Consider the following 26,119-nt stretch of genomic DNA (forward strand, 5'->3'; position numbering starts at 1 on the left):
AATATGCTTGAATCTAACAATGGAAGGGATGTGTAATTCTTCACTTCCATATATCTAACTGAATTCTGCAGTTTTATTTCCATAATGCATTTATTATTTCCTTGTACACTATTCTTCTTTGCTATTTACAGTGATTGTTTTTAAATTTCAGTTTATTTGAAGATAATGAGCCTACTGCTTGGTGGTTTATTGGATTGTGAAAAGTGACACTGGATTAACAAATTACCAGAGCAATCCATTCCAGGGCAGATTATGAAAGCTGCTTTGCTCTTGTTGATTTTAATATCTTATCATATACAAATACAGATTAAGTATTAAAAATAAAATAAAAGTCTTCAACACCATGTATTTTCTTTTCATACAATTTAATGTAGATACTTATGTACATAAGTCAAGCCTACGTTTAATTGATTTTTCCTCTAGAGTGGTAGTATTTGATCATTTATGAAACATAAATTGTACAATATATTATTGGCAATGACATGAGATTACAAGTCTATCAATAACTAGTGCCTGTCTTGTGGTTATGAAGTAGATGGAGAGTCATGGCTTGAAATCAGGTCCTTCACAGTAGACCCACCAAGTCAATGGGTACAGATGGTCAGGAACCAGTTTCCAATGCATTGCTGTTGAAGATTGAAACAGAATAATCTTATAAAATGCTGACATAAAAAAGAAGCACCTATTTATAAGAAACCAAATATTATGATATATATTGACATTTCTTACATGTAAAGCTTAGCAGTAACCCATCAAAATGTGATTACCTGTTGTTGACAATTCGGTTATCTGCACAGTGCAAGGAATAGAGCCCATCCTTTTTGGTTTGTTGAGCCCGAGGTGGTACAGACTTAAGATCTTGCATCGATGATTGTTTGACATGTGTTTTCAAGACATTCATATACATCTAATAATTGAAATGAATACATTTTGAAAAGTAGAATTTAAAAAAGTTATATAATTATGAGGTTTTCAATTATGATAATGATTTTATTGCTTAATATGAATATAATATTTGCACACTCTCACTATAATATATCACTAGTTTGTCTTCATTTTATAAACAAAGATCAAACAAATGTACTGGGATCAAGACAGTTTTATAATATATATATATATATATATATATATATATATACATTTTCCCCTTTAATTATTTGTTAGCTTTCTTCAATTATATTTTACTGATATTTGCTATCACTTATCTATTCTTTGTGTATATACAATAACATAGAGAATAATGCCAGCTGTGCAGTGATTTGTTCTTTCTTATGCCCATTCACAAAATTTTATGGATTGTGCTGTTTTCCATGATTATTGATGTTACCAATTATGATCTAAGCATATTAATAAAGTTAGTTCGAGTCAGTCACCTTTATAGTAGTTTTCTTTAGGAGAAACTGAATACTGATATGCATACTCAGGGTTTGACAATAACTGTAACCTGCTAGCCGCGGATATTTTTAATTCATGTTGAAATTTGGCTGGGGGGGGGGGGTGATGTATGGTTTTTCTTACCTTTAAAACTTCATCACATAGCTTTTAGAATTATTGGAAATAAAAAATTAGTTTCTTGTTAATTAAAATCTATATTATACCTCTCAAAGGACTAAAATTTAACATACCGTAACAGCTGACTCTGTAGCTTCAGTCTCGCATGGAACCTTGAGCTTCGTGTTTTACCACAGACATAGTACATCTCTTTTACGTAAGTAATCTTAACAACAGTTATTCAAGATTTGATACTAAAAATTTTGTTCCCAATATGTAATATCCCCAGTATAAGATCGAAAACGTCATTGCACTATGTATCGTGTGACACTCGACATGTTTGTTTATCTCCAGAAACGAAATCTCGCGAAGTCTCGCCGAACACTGTGCAGCCCTATTTTGTAACAATCTAGAGGATTTATTACGCACGAATATTAACCTGAACTGATCATTGTCATAGAAATATTTGATGAAAAATTATTGTGAAATTACCCTTGTAGACCGGTGTCTACATCACATATCATATTATTTAGGGAAAAAAGAACAGCTTGTTAAGTCTATATTCATGGATGAATTGATATATGTGACAGTTAAATCAAAATGCAAATTGATATATTTAAATAAAATTTATTCCATGTTGTTTAAAAGTCACCGGGGGGTCGCCCCGCCCCCCAACAAGCTATAATAACTGTATTGTTTATCATTTAAATATATAATTATATATATATCATTATACTTTAAACAGAAATGAATTCCGACAGGAAAAAACAGACCCGATTTAAACCTGAGGATGATCTACGACTTTTAAGGGAAGTTGTCGGGAGTAATCCCCTGAGAAACAAAAATAAATGGGCTGAAATAGCTGAAAATCTGTCAACATCGACTTTTATTCTGGACAGTAGACGAGTGAGAGAACGTACAAATCTCCTCATTGAACAACATATACGAGAAACTAGGGAAAATCTTAAAAGGTTATCTCTCTCTCTCTCTCTCTCTCTCTCTCTCTCTCTCTCTCTCTCTCTCTCCGATACAACGCTTATCTTTTAATAGTCTTGTTTTATTTTCCCCATGCCTAAAATATTTCATAATACCGTACACTAATATGTTCCCATACATTTTCAATACACATACGTTCCTGTATATTTATTTTTTTAAGATCTGGTGTCGATGAAGATGTTTCGGAAAAAACAAACCTGCTGGACGATGTCATAGAATTAAAAAATGAAGAGGAGAGAGAGAGAAGAAAGAAGAAAAAGAAAAGAAGGACAGATCAAAAAAATTAGGGGAAAAATCAGGAAAAGGGCACTTGAATGCCTTACACCAAAGAAAAGTGTGAAAATATTATTGTTCCATTGTATTGCAAGGCTCATGTGATTTGTGTGGGGGAAAATGCATTGATTTGTCGTGTAAACAAATTCTTTCATTATGCAGCCATATATATTTTTTGTTTGTTTTTTCAGACGACGAATGCGATTTGCCAGTACTCAAGAAGAAGAATTTGCAGACGTATCTTGTGGACTATTTAAAAGAAAAATCAGAAAATGAGATATCTATGAGAAAATCAGAAATGGAAGTAAGAAAAGAAGAATTAAAGTTGGAGAAGGCAAAGTTTGAAATCGAGCGAGAGGAACGGATGCAGTGAATGGAAATAGAAAAGCAAGAGAAACTTGCTTTCATTGATTTACTTAAAAGATTAACGAAAGATAACTAATCATAAAAACTGTTCAGAAGTGTAAAATTTTATTCCAGATATTTGTTTAATTTATCTGAATAAACTAAACCATTAAAGTCAGTGCCCACGTTACAATACACATTCTATACATTTGTACACACTTAGGCCAGATATTCCTGTAGTGATGGGGGAGACATATCAAAGAAAGCGCCAGTTTCGCTCCCGTACAAAATAGTGTGACAATTAGTCAGGATTGAAGCTACGCTATAGTACTTTCTAACAGGTTGTAGATAGAGCTTTTGATTTTTCTTGTAATCTAGAAAAGAAAAGAGAGTTAAGATTTTGCCAAAAGTCCATTCTACGCAAACTCTCACTGCGGACGTCCTTTTGGTAAATCGCAGTTGATTTGCAGTAATAACACCTCCTCGAAATGGGGGGATAATGTAAGGCGATAACGGGTATGCAGGGTCGCCGTAGACAGAGTAGACATCATTGTTTGGTTTTGTCATATGTTGATACATCTAGTATTCAATGTTGCTTTCCCTTAACATACCGGCATCATGACGGCGGCCTTCAACCGGGCCAAATAGATGCGCAATCATACCATCAGGTGTCGTTATTCACTGAAATTTTAAACCGTGTATTCTTTTGTGACCATAAACACCACCTGCTGATGAGACTGATGTCTGCATATCGGTCTGATAGTTCCGTCAGTGAACCCCCAGCATTTGGACAGAGGCGATCCACATCTATTCACGACTGCTGCCATTTCATCCAGTTCTGCATGAGACAACCAAGGCTGGTTTAGGTTTTCGAGGAGATGTCCATGTCTTGTATCTATGCAATCAAGGACTGAATTGAAAATATATGACAATTCGGGAGTTGATCTTTCAAATACATGAGAAAGATCCTCTAATCTATTTGGGTATGCCAATCTTCGTATGAGAATACACAAACCTTCTATTCCTGAACATACAGTCCTGTTTTTACATTCAATTTTGTTTGGAATATGCAGTGCTATTCGTAATCCTAGCAAATCATCTTTTTGAAACCGGAATAACAGGCGAAATTGTTCGTCGTTCAATTCACCCAGGTTTAATCGGTGATAAATCGATGCCTCTTTTTCATTGCTCATGCAAGACAAAAGTAAAACATCATCATCGTCTGCTAGAGCTGCAAGCAACATCATATTTTGCGCCATTTTTAACTTCTTTGATCTTAACGCAGTAAACCCTCTTTTGATTCGTTTATTTGCACATTTTTATCCAATCAATTTATTTGTAATTAATGGTTTTACACGTACACGTACACGTACTGTTTGTTAAACGTAACATTACGTTGGATGCGTGTATTGTAAACATACTTCTGTTTGTACACGTACGAGTAGACGTACACGGTCAGTTGCTTAACCTCTCTAATATGTCATCCAAGCGGGGATAGTATCAAAAGTAGTTCGGACAGTAAGTGCTTTATGAAGTGGGCGTCTGATAAAACTAATGCTTTATTTCACTTGCAATATACATCACATGTTTGAGATAAACTGGTATATCAAATCAAATCAAAACTACAAAAAGCATATCGACGTCACTTTTAATGGAATATCTACAAATACCATTGTCTTTGCCTTTGATAAGTGTTTCTCGTGTTTCATATCAAACTTAATCTTCCTGTAATAATAAACCTCACCTTGTAAGTCTTTGATCTTGTTTGATAGTTTATGCAAAACCTGAGGGGGTTATGATCAGCTAAAATGCACAGTAATATTCATATAACGATCGAAAGTTTGTAAAGCTAACAAGAAAGCACGGCTCGTTTTTTATAACGTAGAATTATTTTAATGATACTTTTAAAGTATCTCTATATAATAAGAAACAAGTTTGTTTACATTGGCACTATGTTCTCGAAACAAAGCAGTACCGATCCTTACATCACTAGCTTTAACAGCAAGTTCATCTTGTTTACAAAATGTCGATTGGAGAAACACCGGATTACTCGTAAGGATAGATTTAATTTTACAAAATTATTCGTTCAATCCCATAGTACTTTCAACTTCAACCATCCTTTGTAATAAGTTGAATAGGCGTATATGCAATTTTATAATAAGTATTATCTTGCAAATACGATTGATGTGCAAAATTTTCAGACATTTTTTCTCAACTTAGGCCAATAAAATGACTCATAATCATGTTACAAGTCTAGACTTAATGAGACTTCAACGACCTATCATGAGTGCATTGTGAGCAAAACTCCATATATCCCCACAATACACTAATGGGGCCCCATATGATGAACCGTACGCTACACTTCATCTATTCATCTAGGGGTGTTTGAGATGGTGGTCATTTTCATATAAGGATCCCTTCTTTGGTTCCTTCGTTTATAAGCAATTTCCAACTTTGTGGTTTTTTGTTAAGTTGGACAATATCAGGGACCTTACTTTACATGGACAGTTACTGTTCTCTACCGATGATGTCCTTGTCCTGGTCTGACTGTATTTTGGGATCGTCACCATCATTGGTTTTCAGTGGAGACACACTGTTATGTGGCTGTTTTCATGTGAACTACCATCAAGGTCAAATAGAAAATTGTCACTGAGATCAATTTCGTGAGATGATCAAGCCTTACTAGGGGGGGTGAACATGGTCAGTCTCGACTTCATCTGATCATCGCTATGGTAACAGCACACACTAGGTATAAGCCGTCGTCTTCAACACCGGAAGCGACACTTGAATGAGTTTCGCACAAACCACGGTACCTTGTGCAACTTTACCACCAGCTAAATAATTGCCTGTCAAGGCTTTATTATTCATAGGAACATATATACATACATACACACATAAACATACGCATCACTGGAACTTACTATTTTCAATCATGCAGGTTCCTTAGCTTTAATGGATTAAGTTAAACATTGTGTTGTTTTCGTTCATTTGCTAAATTTCCATCTGTAACTCTCTTCTTGGTCTTGATGTAAAACTTATACGGTACCAATTTTGATGCACCAGATGCGCATTTTGACAAATAATGTCTCTTCAGTGATGCTCAACCGATATGTTTGAAATCCGAAATAAAGATAAACTTGCTAGAACTATTATAGGAAAAAACAGAGTGCCAAAAAAGTGGAGTCAAATTCATCTAAGGATATAAACTATGCTTGATAAAGAAAATTGCCTCGAACATTTGATATTTTGTATTGTTCCGGATGTAGGTCTAGTTAAGTCTCTAGCATATTTTTTTCCCTTAACATTGCATCTACTTCGGATATTATTTTTTCCAGATATATATATATATATATATAGAGAGAGAGAGAGAGAGAGAGAGAGAGAGAGAGAGAGAGAGAGAGAGAGAAATAGAGAGAGAGCACAATCCAATAATAAATACTGAGCTTACGGTTGTAGATTTCATTGCTGTTGTAGGACGTTTCAGGACATCCGGTCACAAACGTCGTGCAGTTCTTCACACCTAAGTGTCCGTTAGGATAGGCGTACACGCATAAACCTGCAAATATATGGATGTTTTTAGATATTATCTTTTTTCATTTCCCTTTCATTTTCAGCATTTTACGCTACATTGAACAAATTTTGTCCATGTAAAGAAGTCACTTTTTCTTTACAGAATACATCCCAAAGTTTGAACTTTGGATGAATCGAATGGCGATTTGGTTGTAGCGAAAGAACGATCATTCCCTAAGTTCATCATCTTAACCTTGATTCAGTATCCAGATTGTCATCAAAGTAAATATATCGTGACCAAATATACATGTTTACTTGTTTTAGTGACATATTATGATGCATTATATATCATTTAGTGTTAAAAGGAAAAAAAACAAATAAACTTCCCTCTGAAACTTCAAACGAGGAATCCATGGCAACAAATTAACATAAATGTTGAATATTGTGGAAAGACAAATAAATCACGAATTTACCTTCTTCAAATCTCCCGATGGATCCCTTCAAGCAGAACTCGACCAAATCTGTCTTATATTCATTAGGGGCACATTGGTAAAGGTTCCTGCCGATGTTGTCATTTGGACATTTCAATGCGATTCCAGCCTTCTGCCATGAGTCGCCATTCCCAGGACAGGACTCCACGGGATACATTTCCACTGCCATGTTTCCTGAATGGCATAACGCATAATGCATAGACAGAATCGCTTGTGGAACTGTACTCCCGTTAAAATACTTTTTATACAGCTAAGAGTCAGCTATACAGCGGAATTTTCTCAGTCAATACTGATGCCGATCTTGAAATTCAATTCAACAGACTGAAGCACCATGGAATACATAAGCTCGTATACCACTTAGATATACACTAACCGGAAGCTATGTCTAAAATATGTGTACCACTGTATTTTTCATTGAAATGAACAAATAAACATAATAAGAAGTGACAGTTAGTCACATAATTAACAAAAAATGCAAATTTAAGAGGAGGACAAACAAGGAGCACTCTCTTAATCAGATAAACAAAATATTTCGTTGTCAAAAATAGTATACAAAGAACAACCAACAATCAGTATGAAATACGACAAACAATACGGCAAGCGACAATTAACATAATGACACTGCGTATTTGTAAATTTGATCACTATAACAACCAGAGTATTCGAAAACTATTGACTTCAAACGAGATTGTTGACATTTCTGTAACATCAGTTTTTTAATCACTTCCGGCGATGACCGGAAGTGACGGCGACAAACGAGTTTACTTGGATGCACTATAGAATTGAGAGAGCTATTATCCCTAAAAATTTCACCTCATTATCTTTCATTGTTTTTTTTAGATTACCCTAGGACAAAATGACTTTTTAAAAACGAAAATCGGAGCTATCTCAAGAACGGAGGTCAATTTTGGAAAAAATGAAAATATTATAAATATATAACCTATCATCCCTGACATTTTCAAGAAAATCCATTTTAACGTCTCTGAGAAACCGTGTGTACAAGAAAAGGGGAAAATTGTAATAATAACACTACAATCACTATAATGTCTTCCGTTTCCCACGGAAGACCTTAATAAGAAGAAAAAGAAACAGTAAAAACATCCAAACTTTGTTTAGGGAACATACATTTCTTGACGGTGGCTATTTATAGCCGCTGTTTTATGCAGCCGCTTCAGTGGGCGACCCTGTATATACAAGGGGATCCTCGCGGCGGAAATTTGCAGGCAGAAAATCAAGAAATTTGAGTTGTTTTTACTAACAAAATTAAATGTAAATGATTGCAACAGTTTTTGAAGCCTTTTCAATAACATTTGTGTCACATGTATATACCCAAAAATAATCCCCAATTACTGATAAGCATTTTTTCTGCCGACGATGAATGCAATATTCAACATGATTTCGTTAGTGAAACTGAGTAAGTAGACATACTTAAAATAAAAGTATGTGCGTGGACAGTTAAAAATCGGTCAACAATGTCAAGACAATTGCTTTGTGCTTGCGTCAATTTACAGGTGGTTGCCACATGGGAAGTTTCTTTTTTTTTTCTTCTTCTTAGATCTTTTCATAAAGATTCACAAAGATTTACTTCATTCCATTTCAACAGGAGGGGGATTCCACTCATATATAATAGCTACTACACATTATCTTAATAGATTTGACATTGTATAGGTATTTTGTAATTTATAGTGTTTCTTGTGTTGTATTTCTACCAGAAAATGTCTTTAAGATAGTTTGCGGTCTAATTCTTGTTCACTTTCTGCATTGTTTTTATTCATGTTGTTTTCCGCCTAATGTGAAACGGTCCCTAAAATACATTCTCTCGATGCTAAAAATGTCCATCCTCTAACTATTCTTCCCGCAATTAGTGAAAATTGTTTTTTAATTTTGCAGATTCTTTGTAATCGTTACATCCTCCCTGATCGAGTTAACCCTACACATCTTTTTGATAACTCCCAACATTCTATTTGTTTGAAAATTAGCGATTGAGAATTCCAAGACTTCGGAAAATTACTGAATAACGCAATGCATGAAAGTATCTAAACACATGTTAAGACCTTGATTTATTTTAAAGATTACATGACTGTATACCATTTGAAGATAATGATAACAAATTATTTAGAAATGAGAGAAAATAATATAAAAAGGCAGAAAGTCAAAAAAATACACGACTAAAATACAATATACATTGAGTTGAAATATCTTGAGAACTTCAACATTCAACTTCAACATTCCAGTACCTATTTGAAGATATGGATAACAAATGATTTTGAAATGAGAGAAAATGATATCAAAACAATCAGATAGAAATGCAAGAAATCAGGAATATACATGACTAAAATACAATATACTTTGAGTCCAAATATTTAACATAAATTACACATCCATGTGCCTCTTTTGAAGTTTAAAAAGAGTTTAAAGTAACTAAATAGTAGTGTTATTACTGAAATATATAATATTGAGTTATTTTCATTGCATTCGATTTTTGGTGACAAACATTTGACCCATTCACAGGTTAAATGATATGCAATCCTCTATTTTACAAGGTAATCGTTCTAAAAGTTCTGATATACATATTCCTATCAGTTCAAAAGGAAAACAGTTCATGGATATGAATTTCATGTTCCTTTTATTTTCTCATGAAAAAAGAATTTGCTCATTTACAAGGCATGGTCTTAATTCAATTTTGGGAACTGCATATTTAAACTATATATACATGTTTATTCTTTTGGTTTAATAAACTCTCTATTGTTTTACCATTACTGAATTAATATTACAAAATGAATCACAATTAATGCTCTCCCGTGGGTCCGTGATTGCCAAACTATCTACATGTACATGTAATAATAATAATAATCTATATGACTATAAATAACCACTCTAAGTCCCGTGGGGATCCGGGATTAAAATAGGTCCTCAGTACCCCTTGCTTGTCGTAAGGGACGACTAAATGGGGCGGTTCTTTGGATGAGACCGCAAAAACCGAGGTCCCGTGCCACTGCAGGTGTGGCACGATAAAGATCACTCCCTGCTCAACGGCCATAAGCGCCGAGCATAGGCCTAAATTTTGCAGTCCTTCACCGGCAGTGGTGACGTCTCCATATGAGTGAAATATTCTCGAGAGGGACGTTAAACAATATTCAATCAATCAACCATTAATGCTTGCTCATTTAGGCGGTTACACTTTTAAGGTCACCTTAGTTAAGCTTTTCCCAACCCACTACCAGTACTGTCAGTACTGTGATTTAATTACCTGCTGATGTAGTAATAACCTGTTTTGTTAGATTTATTTAATCATATTTCATTAATTATTAAGGATTTCTTTCTATCAAAATTGTTAATATGATTGATTGTTTGATTTTTTCCGCCACACTCAACAATTGTTCAGTTATCTGGTGGCGCCCAGTTTTTATTGGTGAAGAGAGAACACAGATACGATGTACCAGGGAAGAGACCACCGACCTTCAGAAAGTAAACTGGCGAACCTGCACCGAGAGAGGTGAGAGGCCGTGTGATTTTGAGCGCGATGAACAAGTTTGCTAATGCAATGACATGTGTATAACATTTCTAATCTTTTTTTCTTTAAGAAAAGAATTTGATTTTTGCAGAAGGTGTGAAACCCAAAGCCAGGGCAATATATATGTGACAGAAGACGTGTTTATACCTTTCTCAACAGTAACAGCTTACTGGTGCTAATACTTTTCGTTCGGTTATGGAATAAAAATGCAAACACAGCCAAAGGTAACGTGTCCAAAATCACTTAGAATTTCTTCTGAACAAATTATCTGACTGACATTGCGCCAGAAAATATAATTACTAATAAACTTCGAATTAAAATGCAAAGAATCTGCTTTGGTGTTTCGCATAAACAGATAAAACACACATTGATAAGACATATGAATTAATATGTCCATAATGTGCATCTCCTACTGTTTCATTGTCACACCTACAGACCATCATCATAGTTCCATCGCGGTATGTAGTTTACTATCAAATTGTAGTAAAGTAGTCAATTTTTCATTTTCTTGTTCTTGTTTTTGTTGTTGTTGTTTTGTTGTTTGGTTTTTGTTTTTGTTTTTTTTTTTGGGGGGGGGGGAGGTAATGGTTACCTATGTTTGTATTTTGAAGCATGCTAAAACCTGGCTGATGTAGCTGTATTCCATTTCTGGTCACGATAACTGGAAGATTAATCATGGATATACCTCCCTGTGGTCCAGAGGCTGTGGAAGTCTAAATCAACTGATATGCGTGGCTGAGAATCTCGTCATGATATATTGAATCACACTTAATTAAGTGCCAAATCGAAACATTTGTCATGAACACACTCACATGTCAGTTCACTACAGTATATGTGAAACAAAAGGCTAAACTAAATGAAGCTCGTGTCCGATTAAAATGTGCTGAAAAGGAAGCAGATATTCTTAGAGAACAAGCAACTCTGAATGCCAAACTAAATAATCTTGTAATTGAAAGGCAGTTAGGGGGATATGCGCAAGGCCTTAGTGCAATGGATGAATTTCTCGATCTGGCAGATTCGGATTCAAGTGTGAGTGACATTGAATTATCGATTACTGTTAAGACGCGAACTAGACAGTATGTTTACTCCTGCTAGGCACCTGATCTAATCTCTGGTGTGTCCAAGGGTTCATGTTTGCCCAACTGTCTATTTTGTATTGCTTATAGGAGTTATGAGATTGATCACTGTTTGTTATCTTCACTTTTCATGTAGTTGAACTTTTTTTTCATTTTTAAGCATGGTACCTACTTTGTATAACCAACTCCTCTCACAGATTTTACTTAGCATTCTTTCAGATCTTATACATTATAGATGTTATAAAAACATTAAAGATATACATGTGACCTTTTAAAAGTGCTTCTGTTTTGTGTTTTTGATTTTTTTGATTTTTTGTTTGTTTTGTTTTTAAACTTTTAATATGCCATTTTCCAGTATGTCTTGTACCACTGCCTCCATGATAGATAACATTGTCAAGCAGCTCGGACATTTCTTCCTATCAAGGAGTTTCAAGATATAAATCTGAATTTCCTCTGATCATCACACATTGATCAACTTCTCAATTTTCAGTTTGATTCACCGGCTAGTTGGTCTCCTACTTATCTAAGGAAATATCAACAACAAAAAGTGGAAATGTTATTTGAATTATCGACCCCCACCCCAGTACGTAAATTTATACAATTTCATGTGAGGCATGGTTTTAGAATAAGGATGTCTACAAATCTTCTCCATGTGTATCAAATTGAAATTCAACTCTAATTAGTATAAATATATTGAGAAATTAACAATCATCAATTCATCAAAAAGTAAACACTCCAATAAACAAAATTGATATCATCGATTTATTAAACAAAGTGTATAAACACACCGACAAACATTTTGATATGACGTATTTTATTACTGTTATCATCATCATCATCATCATCATCATGATTTGTATATCGTATGATTAATTTTAAAGATATAGATAAAGTACAAAACTGGGAGTATATAACACTTAATAGAAGTAGGAGTTGTTTTAATTATGCAGGGTAACTTACACAGAAAGACGATCTATTCATAACACACTGAGAGACAATTTAAAATCCCCGTTGTTTACCTCGAGCTAGTTTTGACATGCGTAATTCATGCTTCGTTCTATTTAAATCACGGGATGTTTATGATTGCCTTGTAGGACAAAATTGCAAATTAACCCTATTTAATTCTTTCATAACGGGTCCATGCGTTCGGTGTATCTAAATACATACGTAAGGGTTAATGTACGAATATCGCTCCATTCCTTAAAAGTAATGGACCGAGGTCCCGAAGGGGCCGAGGTCCATTGCTTTTAAGGAATGGAGTGATACGAGTACATTAACCCACTTAAAATCCACCTTTGCTGGGCCCCTTGCTACTAAACTTTGTGCATTTTAATCATGTATTACGTTTTTCATTCTTTTGTTGCATGCATTTATATCTACTTGTATAAAGGTTGACCTACTTTTCGAACACTCCATTCCTGAAAAATAATGGAGTGTTCGAACAAAAGAATGACGTCATAGGTAGATTTTAAATGTCTATAAAGGTTTTTTTAACACTCTCATCGATAGCACAGATAACATCAAAATCTGGTTTCTTTTCAGTTGTGATTATAGTAGCATGTAGTTTAAATTTCGCACATACTGTAGGCTGGCTGGAATGTTTTTGTACATAAACGGTGATTCTTTTTATCGCTGCGATTTAGCGATATACCCCGGTATACAGAATGATTAAATTGAGAAGCTGCTACTGTAAGAAAGAAATCTGAATGACAAATATATATTTAAACTAAGTAATTCTTCACTTAATTCATTTCAAAATTAAAAGTTGAAGAATTGTGTAATGCAGAGTTTCTAACATTAAATGTGATGAGCCACCGGAAAACCAGGCCTGGATTTCTCGAAAAAATCTCAAATCTTAAACTCAGTTTCAACTTAAGTTTGAGTTTTTGTCTTAGTTGAGATTTTGCTCAAATTGCATTTCTCAAAACGATCTTAGTAAAATCTCAGCTGAGTTAATCTTATTGCTCAGCTGAGTTTATTCCTCACGACACTAAGCGGCCCGTCTGTCAAAAAACGTAACATCCGCACAGCTGTATCTTTCGTAAACAAATCGTCTGCTTGTCTTCTGCCGCGTATAACGTCAAGATGGAGGACTTTCCTAAAGCACGGAAACCAAATTGGACCGAGAGAGAGCGTTTGGCCTTGGTGGAGGCGGTCCGATGCAGAGAGGACCGCCTTTTCGGTAAAATGAAGGGGGCAGGGGGAGTGAAGAACTCTCGTGTGAAGGAATCGGCGTGGGAGGAAGTCGCTCAATTCGTCAATGCGTAAGTACTGTGTTATATTTTTTTCCTATCAACAAAATATGTGTACCTTTAATTGAAAAGAAGTTAATCCCCGGAACATTGCACAAACGCATTATGTTTTAAATAAATAATTAATTTAATCGGATGAAATTAATCTTAATCAAAATCTAAAATTTCTTAACTATTTTTGACATCCATATATTTATTATCAAAGTCGAGTGTTTGTTGATACATGCTATTGGGGCGAATTGTATTGGCACCGATCTGCTCATTTTGATTACCGGAAGCGAGACCATCGTATAATACGAGTTTGGGATTATTCCGAATGGCGAATCTACACCTTGCTTCGATTGCAACGGGAGTATATTTTCATTACCCCTATATAAACTCGATATCTATTTTTAACAAATATTATCATCTCACTATGATTAAGACGAACGTGTTTTACGCATACACTTTATTACTTGTACATTATTTGTATGTATTTTCATGCTGCCCCTTGAGGGCCCTTGATTGGAAATAAATATAGTTAGTTTGTACCAGTGCAATTCCGAATTTGAATAGTTCGAGTTTTGATTACTGAGGAAGTAGTCGTAATATACCACAGACGCTTGTGTTATAAACTTCACAAGCTATGCTATAGATTGATACCATAGCATGCAAGGTTTTTGAGATAAGTACTTGTGTATTATATATAGATTACACACATGAACCGTTAATTTTGTAATAGTCATGATTGTAGGGGATCTATACTAGCCCTATACCATCCCCAAATAAAATGTGGGTTTTTTTTTTTTATTATTTAGGGGGTAGCATAGTATAAGTTACCGGTTCCTGCGATATCTATACCCAGCCTTAATGAACATCAAATGCATTTATGTGTGTGTACATATATGCAGATATACACAAACACGCCGTGTATATGTCGCTGTTAGAATTTTTTTTTTTAATTTACAAAAATGGAATTTAATGTGCATTTATGAATATCTACATGTGCATCTGAAGAATGTCAGATTATACCTTAAAAAATATCAGATTTTGAAAAATGATTTTACGAAATAACTATCATTTAATTGAAATCAAAATTTCAAATCCATTTTAAACTCTTGTAAATGGTTACATATACTTATAACACATCTGAATTATTCACTTATGTGCTATACAGCTAATATTTTCAGGAGATGTATTGTACCGAACCTTATTATGGTAAAGGAATGATTTATCATTCCCAATAAAATATGGTTTTCAGGATATTTTACAGATAATTGTGTAGTCATACTTTATGAGTTTATCATTTGTTCTTTTCATTCTAAATTAAATTTGATTACATTCTATTAAAAATATATGATATGGTAATATTTACTAAAATGATCCATTAAATGGACAGTCTATAGATTTTTTAAAGAGCGTTTCTTTCTATTTCACCTTTGAAATAATACAATGTATGTGTATTATGTAGACAATCTGAAACCAGTCAAAGGGGGATTGAAGAGGTGAAGAAGCAGTATTCAAACCTAAAACAAAGAGGTATGGCATGGGGGTGGGGGTTGTAATCGCATTAAGCCCATCTTTTTGGGTATGTTCAACTTTCCAACTAGTACTTCAACATGATAACAGTCATTGATTTTGTATCATATACAATAATGACATAGATCACGTTGATGTTTAATTTTTTTCTCCATCTTTTTCGTCAATGCACAAAATGCAGTTCATAATGCCTATTATAGATGTTCCTGCTTTATCTTCCGTATTATGGAGTACATTGAGGAAAGGGGAGGGGGTGCAATCTGGTGTAATTTCAATTTGGGGAGATGGGGAGACATTTGTTAAAGAAAACAAAGTATGCTTATATTATAATCATCGTATATATAAAAGAAAATTCCTCAAAATTGTTACTAGTATAGATGTTCATATGATATACATGTATGTATGCATGTCTCCACAGTTGTTGCTAAATATCAGATGTGCATCACTCTTTCATTTTTAGCTCACCTGAGCTGAAAGCTCAAGTGAGCTTTTCTGATCGCTTTTTGTCCGTCGTCTGTCTGTCCGTCTGTCTGTTAAACTTTTCACATTTCTGACTTCTTCTCCAGAACCACTGGGCCAATTTCAACCAAACATGGCCAAAAGCATCCTTGGGTGAAGGGCTTTCAAGTTTGTTCAAATGAAGGGCCATGTCCCTTAAAAGGGGAGATAATCACAAAAATGCGAAAATAGGGTGGGGTCATTTAAAAATTTTCTTCTCAAGAACCACTGGGCCAGAAGAGCTGAAATTTACCTGAAAGCTTCCTGACATATTGTAGATTCAAGTTTGTTCAAATCATGGCCCCCGGTGGTAGGATGGGGCCACAAGGGGGATCAAGGTTTTACATACAAATATATAGGGAAAAACTTTTAAAATCTTCTTCTCAAGAACCACTAAGCCAGAAAAGCTGAGATTTACATGAAAGCTTCCTGACATAATGCAGATTCAAGTTTGTTCAAATCATGGGCCCCTGGGGTTGGATGGGGCCACAATAGGGGATCAAAGTTTTACATACAAATATATAGGAAAAATCTTTAAAAATCTTCTTCTCAAGAACCACTGAGCCAGAAAAGCTGAGATTTATATGAAACTTTCTGACATATTTCAGATTTTAGTTTGTTAAAATCATGGCCCCCAGGGGAGGATGGGGTCACAAGGGGGGATCACAGTTTTGCATACAAATATATAGGGAAAATCTTTAAATATTTGCCAAGTGACTCAGGTGAGCAATGTGGCCCTTGGGCCTCTTGTTTATATTATACTGATGTGAAAAATAAATTTCAGCAAAGGAGAAAGCGGATGCCATCAGGAGACCGGCAACTGGTGGAGGACCAAAGCCTCCCTCGCCCACTCCAGTGGAGGCAGAAATTATTGTTGGAATGGGGGACAGGCCTACATTGTGTGGTCTGTCTGGAGGACATGACACAGAGGAAGGTATATAGTGCACATGAATGTTCGAAATGTAACCTATATGCAGGACTCGAAATTAACATATGCCCGTCAGTCTATGACTGATTAAAAGTCTGACAGACTGACTGACATTTGTTTTAGTCAGTCCAATGGAACCAGTTAATTTTCTAAAGCATCAGTTTGGAAAATATACTTATGAATTTTTTTTACACATATGGCATGCTTCGATCTGTAGATATCAGACGAATTTGATTTTATAAATCAGTGATTCCAAAGGTCCGTCGGACATTGGCAAATGTCCAGTAATTTTTGTTTTGGTCCAATCAATATCAGTTGTTGGCCGGACCAAGTGTCCGATAATCTCTTTTCCAATGAAATACATGATTAGATAAATTTTCAATTTTTAGCAGCATATATTATGTTCCAAAATTTATTCTGTTCTTTAGTCATTGCAAACAGAAAATGTGTTTACGTTTAACTCAAATATTTATCAAACTTGCAATCATCTTCAATTCCCCCGAGAGGGTGATAATACAATTGAGCAATATAACCCGTGAAACTACAGACGTCTTTGAAGCGTTTGAATTAGGTAATTGTGTTTCAGGGTATACCCAAGAAATACAGACAAACAATTAAATTATATCAGTTAGTAAGGCCAAGTATTAAAAAAAATTATTTGATGTACATTACCCCAATGTATAATATTCATTCATGCCAAATAATTGTTAAGGACTTTGTGGGGGAAAATCTTGACATCTGATGCCAAAATAAAAGTTATTTTTCATATTTGACAATTAATGAATTATTCATGTCCACGATGTATTGAATGATTCTCATTTATTAAGCCAAACTTTTAATTTTCAAATTTAACAATTATTCATGTTCATGATGTATTGAATGATTCTCATTTAGCAAACCAAACTTTTTCTCTTGATATAAAATGTCCAACCTTGAAAGTTGTATGTTGGAGTACATGTGCATCAAACAAATACTTTTAATTTTGGCCCAATTTATTTGCAACTCTTAACTGACATAATTCTTGTAATTTTCTTTTCAAATCTTGTGTCTTTTCTAAAGTTTTCTACATGTCACCAAAAAAAAATATGCATTGAAGAACAGTCCACATTTCACTTTAAATACAACATATGTACAATGTACCTTTAACCATACATTATTAAACAAACTTGAAACTTGTACCATTATAAAAACAGTATTATAAAGAGACAGTAGTTCAACAGAAAATGCATAATGACGTTGTCGAGATAGAACGAAGTTTATTTACACTAACACTATTTTTCATTGCAGTGATACTTTACTCTGTGCCAAATGAGGTGCCACAGCAACATACTTACTCATCTGAGATTGCCTCCACATGTATGTGAATATGAAATAATTCATAAAGGTTTCACTGTTACATGTACATGTATTTAATTTAGCTCACCTATTAGTTCACTGGAAGGGCCATGCCCCTTACAAAGGGGAGATAATTACATAAATGCAAAAATGGGGTGGAGTCATTAAAAATCATCTCAAGAACCACTGGGTTGGAAAAATTAAAATTTACATGACTCTTGCCTTACATAGTGCAGATTCAATTTTGTTAAAATCATGGTCCATGGTCCATGGTTGTAGGTCGCCCCGACCTACAATAGGGGATCAAAGTTTTACATGCGAATATATAGCGACATTCTTTAGAAATCTTTTTCTCTTGAACCACTGGGCTAGAAAAGTTATACATATACAAAAGACATTAACTGAAATCATTCGATGTAGAATTGTGTTTCGCAACTATTCTGCTGCAGAACCTGATATTAATTAAAAACTTGTACTTCTATTTCATGATTTATGTACTACAATTTGTAAATGTATCATTGTAGCCAGTTCCAGTGCAACAGTGAACTGTCAGGTCATTGACTTGGGTCCAACACCATCCACATCAAAGAGACGGAAGACGATGGAGGAAGAAGAGATTTTAACCCTTCGGGCAGAAAGGGAGGCTTACCAAACAAAGACAGCATACTATAAAATGAAAATGAAAATTTTGCAATCTAAAATGGACAAGGCATGTTCAGAGCAGTAGGCATTTTGTTTTTACTCTGTTTCTCCCTCTTCTTTTTCTCCCCAATACTTTTTTGTCTGGGAGTGTTCTCAGAAAGTGCTCAAGCACACGAAGTAGTTAAAATGTATTACACGTCTTTTGTAAATCTTCTTCTGAAGAACAACTATTCCCATTTTCAATCAAAAGTGGCATAAATCATCCTACATTGAAGGCAAAAATAGGTTAGGATCATTTGAAAATCTTCTCAAGAACCACTGGCCCAGAAAAGTTGAAATTTTTATGAATGCTTCCTAACATAGTGTAGATTCGAGTTCGTTCAGATCATGGTATTTTTGGGTAGTGTAGGACCAAAATAGTGTATCAAAGTTTTTCAATGGTGATGTATAGGATTACTCTTATAAAAATCTTCTCAAGAACAACAGGGCCACTAATCGTATTGATATGTGACAAGACCTGTCTTTTGGTACCAAAGCTTGTGAGTGATGTGGCCTTTGGGCATCTTGTTCAATGAAATATCTTTTGAAAGTTATATCTTGGGATATATATTAACAGTTTCAATTGATTTACATGGTCAAAATGATCAATCTGTATGCACATGTGCTTTGCTATGATTGGCAGATATTTAGATAATCGATAAATTCCCTTTTGAAACAAAAATGGAATGATATAGACATCATATGTTCATACTATAACAACTGTATATGTAAAATGATTTGTTGTGCTGAAGCACAATGGCACCACTTCTTTAGTGGTGATGGGAGATTGGGGAACATCCATAACGATCTCCGTTACAATTAGAACTAGTTATTTTTTGTTTCTGTTGTGATTCACAGGGTTGGTATATATTCTGTGTACATGTATGTGTAGAACAGTAAAATAATATTCGAGAGTAAGAGTTTACAAGTACATTACGAATACTATTTAGGATTTCTTCATATTCCATACTTTTTCCGTCTCTTTGATGTAGGTGTTGGCATTGCTAGATCATTTTCCTATTAACATATATATGGGTTTCAGTAAGACTATATGTGTGTAAAACTTTGCCTATTTATGTATAGGCAGAATGTTATTGTATATTAAATGTTTTTGATCTACAGTATCAAAATGTTGTTATGTGGAAAAATCTATGGTGCTATTATTTTTACAAAATTTGTAATAGACAAGACAATCCAGACAAGGTATGTAGTATGGTTGGGAAGATATACTTGATTTGTACGCATTAATGTAAAATATTATGTATATCATGTTTTGATGCATTCCAACATTTCATTTTGTGATGCATTAATAAGTATTTATATTCAATGAATATTTCAAAGGGGCATGGATGCAATTTGAGCTGAGAATTCTCAAATTTTACTTTTCCCATTGCTTAACTAAGGTACAGTGTAATTTTAATGGTCAACCAAAATTTGAGTGTCAGTTGTTGAACAGCACTCACAATCATTTGTTATGTAAACAAGACCAGAGCCATGTTTTCGTATACTTATAGATTGCTAAATAGATTTATTTATTTTATCTTGTTTAATGTATCTCAAGATAATTTTTCACTCATAGAAAATATGTTGAAAACAAAATGAGATGTGACAAACTCTAGAAACTGTTTAATTGTGTTCAGAATTAACTTGTAATACGAAAAATCTGCTTTAACCAAATCTTTTACAAGTATATTTAATCTATATGAACAAAAACATGACACAAGCCTTGTTTACATAACAAGGACTTGTGACCTCTGTATCTCCCATGTACCTCGACAACTGACATTCGAATTTTTGCTGACCATTAGAAATACCTTCAATGTTAAACAATGTAAACATTGAAACTGGAAAAATAAAAGTTTGAAAATTTTCAACCAAAACCGTGTCCATGCCCTTTTAATAGTCATCATTTAAGAAGAAAAAATGATTCTATCTTTTTTTCTGTATACCGTCCAAACCTTTAGTATTAGTAATAGATAACCTGTTTTATTTCAAGAAAAAAATGCCTGACAAATATAATCCCTAACATGTTTGCCATCTCTTTGATCCCCAACATCAAAACTAACATCCTCCTGGTTTACAAATAATTCGTCTACATCTAAGATATCATTTCTTTCAATACCAATGTTGTGCAAGACTGCACAGGCCAAAGTGATACTACATGCCTTGTCTGGAGTTGTGCGTAGGCCAGTGGACAAACATGAAAATCGTTTCTTAAGAATTCCAAAAGTCTGTTCAATGAGAACTCTTGTTTTAGCATGGCAGTTGTTGAATTTGACTTCTGCTGGAGTAGAGGGAACAGGATATGGCGTCATAAGATAGGGCTTGCAGGGGTATCCTGAGTCACCAAGAAGGAAACCTTTGTATTGTCCTGTTGATATAGAAAAAAATATAGTACAATCAGTCTAATGTATTGGTACTATCTCAAAGCCTAGAAAATTCTTAATGATATATACCATTGTCAAAGGCAACAGAGATACGGCTGTCTCTAAATATCCTACTGTCATGTACGCTTCCTGGCCATTTCGCCACACAGTTTAGGATCCTATACTTAGCATCACATATCATCTGAAATTGTTATTTTAAAAGGAATTTAAATTATCATTGCAAATCCAGATTTAACTGTCAGTTTATTGGACAATAATTTATGTCATATTTGTTTGGTAATAGTCTTCTATGCTATTACATTCAAATTAGATGTATGAGCTTGCATGCAAAATGTTTGAACCATCATATAGGTTAAATCCTGAGATGTATATAGGAAGTTTTTGAATACCTGGTTACATGTATTTGTATAATTAATCAAAAGTTTTAATTCATTATCTTTGCTAGCCAAGTGTCCGATTTACTTACTCTCATGAGAGTAAGAGAATCGGACATTTGGTAAGCGAAGATGGTATTTTATGGACATTACTCTAGTGTTTCAGTGTGTTCCTGTATTAGCAATATGGTGATAAAATTGTTGTGTTAAATACCACCAGGTATTATTTGTTATGTTTCGCTCATGTGAACTGCTGGCTGGTGTGAGCTTTTCAGTCTATCTATGTTGTCTTCATCATTGTTGTCATCTTTGACATTCCATATTTTGATTGATTGTTTGTTGTTTTTGAAATAGTTAGCCATTATACAGTAGTATTTATTAAGCATAAAACTTCAAGTTATGAAAACATGTTATATTGTGTAAATTAAGACTTGTTTAACTAGTTGCCCATCTTCACAGATGAGCAATGTGGCCCATAGGCCCTGTTGTGGCATAAATGAAATTATTAATACATTATCAAAAATCATACCATACTGTGTTGTGTTGTGAAATCGAATATGATCCATGAATATGCTAATGTTAAAAGCACAGAATACCTGCACATTAAGAGAATGATATCCTTTCCTATTCACATAGTCTGGTTCATTCTGTGATGGTGCTTGTAGTTTGATGAAGGTCCCATCAACACATCCCAGAACATTTGGGAAACCTAGATATATAATATTTAACTTGTGATCACTTGTTAATTGATCAGACTATAGTAGAAATATACATGAAATGTTGTATTACTTCACGTGTGGAAACGAATTATAACTATTAATTTTAAAAGATTTCAAAATTTAAACTATATTGAAGTACAATTCTTGGGTATTGAATTTATGATTTATATATAATCTGGCTCATTGATGGAAGGTGCTTTTATTTTGATGTAGGTGCCATCAACGCAGCCCAATACATTAGGAAACCCTATGACAAATTGATAGAGATTAAAAATTGTGTACAAATAATGACGGCATTATGCGTTACCAATCTTTAAGACTTTCATATATATGTTTCTAACCACATTCCCCTTGAAAATTTTAAGTCTAGATCCACCCACACATTGGAATAAACGAATACTTCCGCAAATATCTGCTTTATTTATGTGTCAGAAATGTTGTATTACTTCACGTGTGGAAACGAGTTATATCTAGTAATTTTAAAAGATTTCAAAATTTAAACTATATTAAAGTACAATTCTTGGGTATTGAAATTATGATTTATATAATCTGTCTCATTGATGGAAGGTGCTTTTATTTTGATGTAGGTGCCATCAACGCAGCCTAATACATTAGGAAACCCTATGTCAAACTGATAAAGATTAAATTGTGTACAAATAATGACGGCATTATGCATTACCAACCACACTCCCCTTGAAAATTTAAGTCTAGATCCACCCATATATTGGAATAAACGAATACTTCCGCAAATATCTGCTTTATTTGTGTGTCAGAATCAAATCAAACTTTTTTTTATATAATCCATTGTACCATGATAATATATCACAAGTGAAGCAATGTTTTCATTCCTAATACGTATGTATGCATGTTTGTTGTTCAATACGAAAGATTTGCGGTACGATATAACCTGAGTTGCAGAATTATTTCCCTTGACTTGTCGATGTTGGAAGTTCAAATTACCTGCAATGGCAAAAAATTCTTGTTTCACTTGTACCATTCTTGGACCTGTCGGCATGTTGATAAATTGCCTTGCCACCCAGCACAAACCACGGCACACGTCTCTTACTGCTCTGCATATGGAAGGTGGGGAAATAGAGGAAAAGGTGTCCGAAATCAGCGAGTAAAACCCACCAGTCGCTAAAAACCTCAGTGTTACGAGGACTTGAAGAAGGGGTGGTAGAGCGCAACTCCTCAGAGTTTCGTGTGTAAGAGAAGGGGCGAGCAAACCAGTGATATAAAGAACTGTATCAGGCCTAAATCGGTACCTCTTAAACACCTCTACTTCACACAAATTTTCTAATGGATTTTCGCGATCCACGAGTCTGTTATACGCTATACGCTGACGATGCCGGCGGCGACGACGTTGTGATCTGTTGTTGATCGCCATATTTGAGAGGTAAGATAAGATTTGAGACTACTAAGAAGGTATCTCAAGATTTAATCTCAGCTGAGTTATAAACCGATCTTAGATTTTTTTGAGAAATCCAAATATTTGAGTTTTCTCAGATTTGAGATTTTTCTCAGAAATTTGAGTAAAATCTCAGACTTAAGTCTGAGTTTGGACTTAAGATTTTTTCGAGAAATCCAGGCCAGACTTATTAACTTTTTCCAACAAAATGAGATTTTACCATTTTTGATAGGTTTTATATCAATAAATAAAAATATGAAATATTTCAGTGAAACTCCACATATTTATTGAGTTATGACATTGCGAAGTTGACATCTTCCTTTTGAAAAACAATTCAAACCGAAAATAAAAACATGAATGTCTTTTTCTTTCATTACTGTCAAGGGAGGGGTGGTTGGGTGGGATGTTCAATTTTTTTTTTTTTTTTCAATTTCGAGTGTGAGATTTGTTCAAATGTTTTTTAGAATGTAAAATGTACGGCGCCCCTTCTCTCTCTCTCTCTCTCTCTCTCTCTCTCTCTCTCTCTCTCTCTCTCTCAGGTTTCTCCATTTTAGTACACTGCACTGTTCATTGGAATGGAAATCATCTATAGTTTAAAGGCTTACCGAAATATCTGTTTGCGTTGTCTTGAGCAATCATTTGGAACGTCACCCAGTTAACATTTACAAGGTAGCAATTATTCAATTGACACAACAAAAGAATAATTATTTCGTCTTAATGACACACTAGAGCTTATCAGACACAGAGTCGTAAATACGCCAGAGTTTTCTGTCTGCCATAGTTCTTTCAGATGCATCGGTATGTACCTCAATTGTGATTATTACACCAAACTTGCCTCGATATCAACATATGGGTAGGAATGAGAAATAATGGTAAATCTCAAAATCGACCACTTGTTTTTCCTTTTTTTTCTTTGCTTCTGTAATGTTACTTTTTTATGGGTATTCAGTTCAGTTCACTATATTAAAAAGTGTCGTAACGTTCTGAACGTGAGAGAGAAAAATACGGAAGAATATTACTGCCAATGAACTATGTTATATACTAAATAGCACGTATGGAATATCAAGTCGCACATGTATACACTATAATACACTCTGGGTCACAAGTAGGAGATAACTAAGTAGAGGCTGGACCGGGAATCGAACCCTGGACCACTGCATCACTAGTCAGGTGCTGTAACCACTGATCTACCCAGGCGGATATCCACGGTCCGTATAACCCTAATTACTACAGTACATGTACCTAGTGGGGTTCCATTATAATCGAAAATCAGTCGATTATTGACTAATTCTAAGCGCTCGATTATGAAAATTTCATTCGAATTAATCGGTTTTTAGATTTCGTTTTCTCAACGACTGTAGTTTTTGAAGAATATTCCTGCCGTAACCTAACTAGTAACCTAAAAGTTTTGTTTATCGTAATGGCGCCACAGTCCGAGTAAAGCATGTTCGCTTGTTCAGATACTGAGATAGACGTACTTTGATTCAGGCATATAAACGAAGGACCATTGATCAAAGAAAATCTTGATACTAGCGAAGCCATGTGTGGATTACGCAGATAAAAACCGCTTTTAAGGGCAACTGTTACTCTGCACGTGCGTATCGTGTTTTCAGTTGGTGACAATAGATCTGTTTTATTTTTGTTTTTAATCAAATGAATTTCTTTTCTTATTTCGCTTTGCTGAACGTTAATTATATTTTAATTAAGCCGGATCATCGTCAGTTAATGAACTGTAACTTTGATATACGGGGATATAACTGAAGCAAACGATAGCCGTTTTTTGGCGTCTTACATGTATATAGATTTAATCCCTCGTGATCATGTATTAAATTTACTGTTCATATTACAAATCTATTCAAATAAATGAAACTATTGAAAAATAACAATTCAAACCGAAAATAAAAACATGCATGCCTTTAATTTTCTTTCATTGCTGTCAAGGGAGGGGTGGTTGGGTGGGGTGTTCAATTTTTTTCCAGTTTCGAGTGCGAGATTTGTCCAAATGTTTTTGAATGTAAAATGTATGCCTCTCTCTCTCTCTCTCTCTCTCTCTCTCTCTCTCTCTCTGTAATGCTCTATCACTACCACTTCATTGAATTAGCATAAAATGAGTACTCACCATCTTGTTTTCGAGTTTCGTTCACAAAGCGACACACCCAGATATCTAACTCGTCGTTTGCAGGGACATATTTTTTTTTATCGTTCTATATTGTCTGTTGGTTGCTCATGTCACTCAAACAGATCATATTCAGAAATAATATCTAGAAAACGCACATCTTTTCTATCATACCCGAAAACAAATCCTTACGAATGTCCAAAAGAC

The 26,119-nt window shown here is 34.5% G+C and overlaps 3 protein-coding genes, 1 long non-coding RNA gene and 1 pseudogene across 4 annotated transcripts; 2 read left to right on the plus strand and 3 right to left on the minus strand.

Annotated features, from left to right (window-relative positions):
- Positions 1–246: 246 nt before the first annotated feature.
- On the minus strand, positions 247–904 carry LOC125674248 (uncharacterized). The gene is made up of 2 exons (XR_008801378.1): positions 768–904; positions 247–626 (listed from the first exon to the last, which is right to left on the minus strand). It is a non-coding gene; the product is annotated as an uncharacterized LOC125674248 (long non-coding RNA).
- A 1,334-nt stretch (positions 905–2,238) lies between these two features.
- Positions 2,239–3,202, plus strand: LOC125674552 (MAP7 domain-containing protein 2-like; annotated as a pseudogene).
- Positions 3,203–3,794: 592 nt separating this feature from the next.
- LOC130053667 (uncharacterized) lies at positions 3,795–7,275 on the minus strand. Its single transcript, XM_056161055.1, has 3 exons — positions 7,089–7,275; positions 6,554–6,661; positions 3,795–4,015 (listed from the first exon to the last, which is right to left on the minus strand). Exons 1-3 carry the CDS (start codon positions 7,273–7,275, stop codon positions 3,795–3,797), a joined length of 516 nt encoding a protein of 171 aa, XP_056017030.1.
- Positions 7,276–13,526: 6,251 nt separating this feature from the next.
- LOC125669445 (uncharacterized) lies at positions 13,527–22,197 on the plus strand. The gene is made up of 5 exons (XM_048903943.2): positions 13,527–13,960; positions 15,399–15,466; positions 16,749–16,898; positions 18,180–18,248; positions 18,752–22,197. The coding sequence occupies exons 1-5, from the start codon at positions 13,782–13,784 to the stop codon at positions 18,952–18,954; spliced, it is 669 nt and encodes a 222-aa protein (XP_048759900.1). The 5' UTR covers positions 13,527–13,781; the 3' UTR covers positions 18,955–22,197.
- LOC125669444 (putative nuclease HARBI1) lies at positions 20,900–23,889 on the minus strand. The gene is made up of 3 exons (XM_048903942.2): positions 23,349–23,889; positions 22,199–22,378; positions 20,900–21,279 (listed from the first exon to the last, which is right to left on the minus strand). Exons 1-3 carry the CDS (start codon positions 23,773–23,775, stop codon positions 20,900–20,902), a joined length of 987 nt encoding a protein of 328 aa, XP_048759899.2. The 5' UTR covers positions 23,776–23,889.
- Positions 23,890–26,119: the final 2,230 nt, after the last annotated feature.

This window comes from Ostrea edulis, chromosome 3, assembly GCF_947568905.1.
Source record: "Ostrea edulis chromosome 3, xbOstEdul1.1, whole genome shotgun sequence".
Classification (NCBI taxonomy): Eukaryota; Metazoa; Mollusca; class Bivalvia; order Ostreida; family Ostreidae; genus Ostrea; species Ostrea edulis.

What these genes read in the sequence shown, in the direction of transcription:
- LOC130053667 (XM_056161055.1), bottom strand. Translation starts at nt 7,275, where the DNA reads ATGGCAGTGGAAATGTATCCCGTGGAGTCCTGTCCTGGGAATGGCGAC. An exon ending in CATCGGGAGATTTGAAGAAG is followed by an intron (nt 6,662 to 7,088) that starts GTAAATTCGTGA and finishes ATATATTTGCAG; the next exon opens with GTTTATGCGTGTACGCCTAT. An exon ending in CAGCAATGAAATCTACAACC is followed by an intron (nt 4,016 to 6,553) that starts GTAAGCTCAGTA and finishes TTTTCAATTCAG; the next exon opens with TCCTTGATTGCATAGATACA.
- LOC125669445 (XM_048903943.2), top strand. Translation starts at nt 13,782, where the DNA reads ATGGAGGACTTTCCTAAAGCACGGAAACCAAATTGGACCGAGAGAGAG. An exon ending in TTCAAACCTAAAACAAAGAG is followed by an intron (nt 15,467 to 16,748) that starts GTATGGCATGGG and finishes AATAAATTTCAG; the next exon opens with CAAAGGAGAAAGCGGATGCC. An exon ending in AGGACATGACACAGAGGAAG is followed by an intron (nt 16,899 to 18,179) that starts GTATATAGTGCA and finishes TTTTCATTGCAG; the next exon opens with TGATACTTTACTCTGTGCCA.
- LOC125669444 (XM_048903942.2), bottom strand. Translation starts at nt 23,775, where the DNA reads ATGGCGATCAACAACAGATCACAACGTCGTCGCCGCCGGCATCGTCAG. An exon ending in AGAATTTTTTGCCATTGCAG is followed by an intron (nt 22,379 to 23,348) that starts GTAATTTGAACT and finishes TTATATATCTAG; the next exon opens with GTTTCCCAAATGTTCTGGGA. An exon ending in TCACAACACAACACAGTATG is followed by an intron (nt 21,280 to 22,198) that starts GTATGATTTTTG and finishes CTATATCAACAG; the next exon opens with GACAATACAAAGGTTTCCTT.